This window comes from Barbus barbus (genome assembly GCF_936440315.1).
Source record: "Barbus barbus genome assembly, chromosome: 2".
NCBI classification, from domain to species: domain Eukaryota; kingdom Metazoa; phylum Chordata; class Actinopteri; order Cypriniformes; family Cyprinidae; genus Barbus; species Barbus barbus.
In genome coordinates this window covers 7,690,821-7,697,861 of record NC_136730.1, presented here as the reverse complement: position 1 = coordinate 7,697,861, position 7,041 = coordinate 7,690,821, and the positions used below count along the sequence as shown (strand labels likewise).

The 7,041-nt window shown below is 38.2% G+C and overlaps 1 protein-coding gene across 1 annotated transcript; it reads left to right on the top strand.

Annotated features, from left to right (window-relative positions):
• The first annotated feature begins 486 nt into the window (after positions 1-486).
• LOC306842646 (thialysine N-epsilon-acetyltransferase-like) lies at positions 487-4,084 on the top strand. The gene is made up of 6 exons (XM_079373608.1): positions 487-696; positions 1,516-1,567; positions 1,678-1,761; positions 2,927-3,028; positions 3,123-3,163; positions 3,312-4,084. Exons 1-6 carry the CDS (start codon positions 634-636, stop codon positions 3,483-3,485), a joined length of 516 nt encoding a protein of 171 aa, XP_079229734.1. The 5' UTR covers positions 487-633; the 3' UTR covers positions 3,486-4,084.
• Positions 4,085-7,041: the final 2,957 nt, after the last annotated feature.

Genomic DNA, 7,041 nt, shown 5'->3' with positions numbered 1-7,041 from the left:
CTCTCCTGACCTGAACCCCATAGAGAATCTGTGGGATATTGTGAAGAGAAAGTTGAGAGACGCAAGACCCAACGCTCTGGATGAGCTTAAGGCCGCTATCGAAGCATCCTGGGCCTCCATAACACCTCAGCAGTGCCACAGGCTGATTGCCTCCATGCCACGCCGCATTGAAGCAGTCATTTCTGCAAAAGGATTCCCGACCAAGTATTGAGTGCATAACTGAAAATAATTATTTGAAGGTTGACTTTTTTTTTTGTATTAAAAACACTTTTCTTTTATTGGTCGGATGAAATATGCTAATTTTTTGAGATAGGAATTTTGGGTTTTCATCAATATCCAAAATCATCAATATTAAAACTCTAATGTTTATCAGTACATTAAAGAAAATAATGAACTTTATCACAGTATGCTAATTTTTTGAGAAGGACCTGTACTTGTATAAATGGCCAGTGGTGATAACGGAACGGTGTTATCACATCAGAACCTGCAGATGGCGCTGTTTTTGCAGTTTCTAAGAGCCGCGTGAGAGTCAGCGCAACATAAACACATCTTCCGTGTTTTCATTCAGTAATATTCCACGTTGACAAACACTCCGATTTTGTTGCCCAGCTTGTTATTATTGTTGAACGCAGGATGGATTTCACAATCCGGGCTGCCACGCTCGAGGACTGTAAGGACATCTCGCGGATGATACTGGTGAGTGGACGTGCCCGCGTGCGTGTCATATGCGTGCGTCCATTTCTGACCATTTTAGAATCTTATGAAAAATTGAAACACTGACAGCATGCGTAATCGTTCATTATCTTCCAAACACTGCTATTGTGTTAACGTGTAACGTACGTAATTGCATCAGTGTTGTTGATGGCAGAGTTGCAGTAAGCCATATTCATTTGACACACTGTAATCTGACACTTCCCTGTCATTGAGTCTAGTGGACGGCGTTTGGAGGCGTGCAGCAGACTTTACTGCGCTTTGAATCGCAATGACAATGAAGATGAAAGGATCAGAAAATCCGCAGGCCATTGTCACGTCATGAATTAGATGTACCTAATTACTAAAACCTTGTTAGTTCTGGTGCGCGCGACAATGCAAAGAAATAAAAAATGAAACACTTTGCTGATGTCAGAATAGTGAAAACAAGCATCTAATAGAACTCAAAAGATACTGTAAGGGATCGATGGTACATTAAAATCTATGCAATATTTGCTATTTTGCCTGCTTGAATTGCATTCATGCTTTCCTCTGTGCAAGCAATTTCTTTACAAATATTTCATATGGACAATAGGTGGAAAAGTTATCTTGAGCAAAAATGAGCTTAGTCCACATGGTGCAATGTGAGTTCAAGATCAAATGACTGCTTTGATTTAGTGAGGATAATAAACTTTTTATTGGCTTATTAGCCATTCTTTAACTTTTATCCTTATCAATGTCATCATGTATGCATCATGTGCTTGCAAAGTGAAGAAAACAGACTTGTCACTGAAACTGTTTCTATTGTCAAATCATTCATACTAGGAACTGGCAGAGTATGAGAAGGTTTCAGACCAGGTCAAGATTACACAAAGAGGTAGGCCCGATTGTCTCATCTCTCCCATACAAGTACAATGGAATAATTAATTCTGTGGATTGCTTTAGCAAGAATTTAAAGTTGACAACAACCGTGCTTCTCTACTGTAGATCTGGAGCAGGATGGATTCTCCAAAAACCCTTTTTTCCATGGAATTATTGCTGAAGTGCCAGAGCACCATAAGTCTAGAGAGGGTGAGAAAAAAATAACCGTGATTTAGTATTTTATCTTGGATCAACAATCCTATTACAACATCAAATAAAATCTGCTGTTCTTCTGCGTTGCCTTGCCGTAGGATACAAATTTGTTATCTAATCAGGGCATGTGTGTCATGTCTAGCTTGAGTGCATAGTTGTTACATAAGCTTGTTTGCCCTTTTTTCATCTTTGGATGTACTTCCTCACAGTTGCATATATAGATTTTCTACATAATTTTAAAGCAACATTGCCACAGCATATATATTGTTGTGGCATTTATCCACGCATGACTAGTTTAACTAAAAAAGGAAAATTTAACAATTTACTCACCCTGCAGGCCATCTAAGATGTAAATGAGTTTATTTCTTCATCAGAGGAGATTTGGAGAAATTTAGCATTATACCACTTGCTCACCAATGGATCCTCTGCAGTGAATGAATGGGTGCCATCAGAATGAGAGTCTAAACAGCTGATAAAAACACCACTCCAATCCATCAATTAAAGTATTACAGTGTTTGTAAGAAACAAATCCATTAAGACTTTTTATCTTGAAAGTGTTGCTTCCGGCCAAATACAAGTCCATAATGCTTCCTCCAATGAAAAAGTCCATCCCCTGTCCTTTCACAGTAAAATCCACCGACATATTTAGAACTGCTTTGGGCTGGTTTTGCTTGTAAACAGTGCTTGATATGTGCATATTTCTCTCCTGATTCAGATTTAGAGATTACTTTTTCACAGGAGAAAGCAAAATTATGGATAGATGACATTAATTGATGGATTGGAGTCTTGTGGATTACTTGTGTATTGTTGTGACGTTTTTATCATCTGTTTGGACTCTCATTCTGACGGCATCCATTCACTGCAGAGGATCCATTGAACAAGTGATGCAATGCTACATTTCTCTAAATCTGTTCCGATGAAGAAATAAACTCATCTCAATCTTTGATGGCCTGAGTGTAAACTGTCATTTTTTTTGTGAACTATTCTTTTAAGTGCCTGGCTAAATGTGCAAACTGTGGTAACTGTATGTTTTACAACTTGATATTGTTTGCCTGGAGTATGTTTGAATTTTGTGTTTACCTTAGTGTTAACATTAGTGTTATTTTTTGTTTTAGCCATCAAACTGACAAGAGATGATTCATGTATGTATATCTCTTTATAGGTCATACCAAGGTTGGATACTCTCTGTACTTCTACACATACAGTTCATGGAAAGGTCGGGCGGTGTACATGGAGGATCTGTATGTGATGCCAGAGTTCAGAGGTAAGGAAACCACACTCTGTGCTTTTGTTTATTTGAATTGAAAATAAATTGTAAGCCCTTTGACTGGTTAATGAATTTCTGTGAGTATTTCCAGGGAAAGGCATTGGCAAGGCTCTGATGTCCAAAGTTTCCCAGGTGAGGGGTGTTTATTTATACTAGATAATAGCAGCATATGGCACATGATCATAATACATTAGCAAGGGATCTGTTGTTAACAAACTGAAAAGTAGATTATTGTTGATTGTGTATGATTTTATATGTTTGTGATTATGATCACCCTCAGCTTGGTCTGGCTGCTGGTTGCACCCAGCTGAATTTCACTGTGCTGAACTGGAACAAATCATCTCTTGACTTCTACCTAAAGCAGGGCTGTTGGGATGTGACCTCTGACCTCGGCTATCACTGCATGCGCTGTGAGGGCGATGCCCTTGAACACTTGGCCCAAGGGGACCTTTAAATATTGAAGCACATAGATTCCCCTGTCAACCTCTGACCAGAGCCACAAGTAACGAGTTGTTTGATAAGCACAGGAAGACAGTAAACTGCCAGATAAATGGGAAAAATTGAATGAGTATCCTACATACATTTTCTGCAACTTTATGAGGTGATCTAGACTAGTGTTGCTTTCGTCAACGAAAATTATGACAAAATATAGCTGCAAGCAGCAATTACCGGGGTTCAAGCAGTTAAGGTGGTCTTGGCCAACCTGGATGTATGGCTGACAGTTAAACACCTCCAAAATGGAGAATAGGCTCACAGACACGCACCACACATAAAGACCCACTGAAATAAATTATTAAACTAGTATATTAATACTCTATAAGCATATTTACACACACACACAGAGACATAGACATACATGCATACACATTTTGTTGCAGATATAGATATTTGAAACAAGTGATAGGTGACAAAACTTATTGCAAGTCTTCTGATTTTAAGAGTTTATATATCATTTTCAGGTTTCTCTGTGATCATAATATGGAAAAATTGTAAAAACTGACATATCTGTATGAACAAAATGTTAAACTTTAATTAAAAGTGATTTTAAATGTTATAACTGTGATTTTATACTATCTGCATGAGAAAACCTATTAACAGTACTGTTTTAGTGTTTAATAAGCCTATTAGTGGTCTTCCGCTGACATCTAGTGGTTATAAATGGGAATTTATCATACAACACTTTTTGTTTTAAGCTTTAGAACGATTAAAGTGTTCTTTTTTGCCCAATCTCTCTTAAATTTTGCATGTTCGTTTAGAATGAAATTATGCATCATTGAGAGAAGTTGAGGGCTTTCTTTTAGGATTTTAGTTCTTTGGGTACACTATGTAAAGAACATATTATAAAATGACCGTTTTATGCTTGTCCAAATGCAAATGTTCAACATTTGTTTGATAATTATTGACCTAGAGAGTCTAGAGAATAGTACTGCACTGATTTGATTGATTTTGGGTTAAAAAGCTAAGATTTATTAATAAAAGTATGTTTTTAAAATCTCAAATATTTAAAGAACAGTTGGATTGACAGCAGTGATCCTAGAGGCAAAGTTGTTCAGAATGAGGAGATCTATCATATTATATGAATATATAGTGTATAAATGAATATATGAACATTTTATTGCAATTGGAGGTCATTTACTATAGAAATTCTGTGTTTTTGAGGCCTTTTTAACTTTTATAGGGCCACCTATGGTCCGATCTCTATGAAACTTTTCATGCTTGTTAACAGTCATCTGACACATGTTTTTACCAACTTTCATAAAGTTTAAAGTTTTTGTTTAGGTTTTATAGGCTTTTGGGTATATGTGGCCACGCCCCCTTTTTAAATGAGCCAATTATAGCTAACCAAAGGACAAAATTCAAAAAAAATTCGATAATTATTGATCTAGAGAGTCCAGAGATTATTACTGCAGTGGTTTGATCGAGATTGAGCGAAAACCCAGGGACTAGTTCGCAAAAGTAGGTTTTTAACATATTTGTAAATAATTAATAAACGATTTGATTGACAGCAATGGTTCTAGAGGCAAAGTTGCTCATTGTGAGGAGATCTATCAAATGATGTGCATATTGTGTGGATATGTTAAACACCACGTGATTACAGAGCCAAAAAACTCGTTAGCGCCAACTAGTGGCCGATTTCTTTAAAAATTCTTACAGACCTTTAGGGCCACGAGTCGAACAGGCCCTCCGAGTCTCGTTCCGATCGACCTCCGTTAACCTTGTTTAATAGGTGCTTAAACTTGTTTGGCCAATGGCGGCCATGTTTTTTTTAGATACACCAATGTCCTCATAGACGCTTGTGCCCCTTCAGACGAAGACACTACATACCAATTTTTAAGTCGATCAGACCAACGGTTGCTTGGTTATAGCCATTTATATGTTTTTTTCCGTCTTTTAGCGCCCCCAAGTGGGGTTTTATTTGACCAAAGATTAACCTCTTACATATGTGTACCGAGTTTGGTGAAGATATCTCATTCCGTTCCAGAGTTATACTTCAAATAACATTTGGCTAACGTTAGCATAGACGCTAATTGGCGTACCGTTTCGCACGAAAATCGAAATTTCAACTTTTTTTGATAATTATTGACATTCAGTGTCCACAGAATATTTATGCAGTGGTTTGGTTCCGATCGGGCGAAAAACGTAGGACTAGTTCGCAAAAGTATGTTTGGGATATAAGTCAATTTTACCGTCGTAGAGCAAAAAACTCACATATACACTTTTGTTCGTGCAAACCCAAGGATCGCAACGATGTAAAGTTTTTGACGGTTTACGAACTATGGTCAAAAATGTCTGAAAATTTAGTTTTTTGCGCTGTAGCGCCCCCGTTAGTCCGATTGGGACGAGCCTTTGTATCTGACGAGAAGGCCGGACTACTATCATCTGACCAAGTTTCTGCTCTCTACGGTGCGTTCACACCGCCGCCGGCGAGAGCGTCAAAATTCGCTCTGGCCGCCCTGCCAGCGACGCTGTAGAAAGATTCGTTGACGCTCTGACGATCGAGCGCTTCTTGTATTTAAAGGAGCCGCAAAGGAAACAAGCAGGTTGATCTTGTGCAGACTGACCACAAGTAGGGTATAAGTTAAACATGAAATATTTTAATTGTGAAAGTAAGAAATTGATCGATGGAAAGAACTTAATTATAGTTACATGTTTGCTAACGAAATAAACCAATAAAAGCCATTTGTGGTGTGTTTTTGTGTTCATGGTTAAGTGCTAAGTTGGTCTAATTTCAACATGTATTTTATAGGAGACGTTTACTAGCCTAGGTCTTTAACTAACATTAACATTAATTTGTGCGCGGCCTACATTCCAAACTGTCCTGGTTGAAGTGTAGCCTAAATGCAGTTGGTCAAATCGGTGTTGTTTTGAGGAAATTAATTGCATTTCCGCTGAAAAACAAGGGTTCTAGCGTGAAAATGCTTGGGAACTAATGTGGTTGGAACTAAAGTTTACAGGACTGCGTTCTCTGGAACCCTCTCAAGCGGAGGACTTCTACATTCCGATTGGTTGCCGGCCAACCGCGTCATAGCTCATTACCATACAGTTGACCTGACTTCAACTCTCCTCGACGCTCTCACCGTCCAAGACCGGAGCTCGCCGCCGGCTCACATTGAAAATGAATGACTTCCGGCCACTTTGACGCTCTCGCCGTTTTAGCGCGGAATAATAATAATAATAAATCCTAACAAATGCAATGGGGTTTCAGCATTGCGTGCTTGAACCCCCAAATATCGTCGTCGACGAACCTTTATCACGTGACGAAGACGAGACGAGAGGAAAATGCTGGTCATGTGACGATGACGATAACTAAATATATAATGCAATATTGTTGACGAATAAAAACGAGACTAAATGTGGTTTACAAAATAAAAACTATGCTAAAATGTCTCTTCATTTTCGTTGACTAAAACGAGACGAAACGAAATGTTATAACGTTATTTCGTCTCGTTTAGTCGCGTTATTATTATTATTATTATTTTGCAGTATGTCTGTTTCCGGTGTCTCACTTC

Excerpts from the sequence above, each read along its gene's own strand:
- LOC306842646 (XM_079373608.1), top strand. The coding sequence starts at position 634 with ATGGATTTCACAATCCGGGCTGCCACGCTCGAGGACTGTAAGGACATC. Across the intron at positions 1,568-1,677 it reads GGTCAAGATTACACAAAGAG|ATCTGGAGCAGGATGGATTC; the intron begins GTAGGCCCGATT and ends TCTCTACTGTAG. Across the intron at positions 1,762-2,926 it reads GCACCATAAGTCTAGAGAGG|GTCATACCAAGGTTGGATAC; the intron begins GTGAGAAAAAAA and ends ATCTCTTTATAG.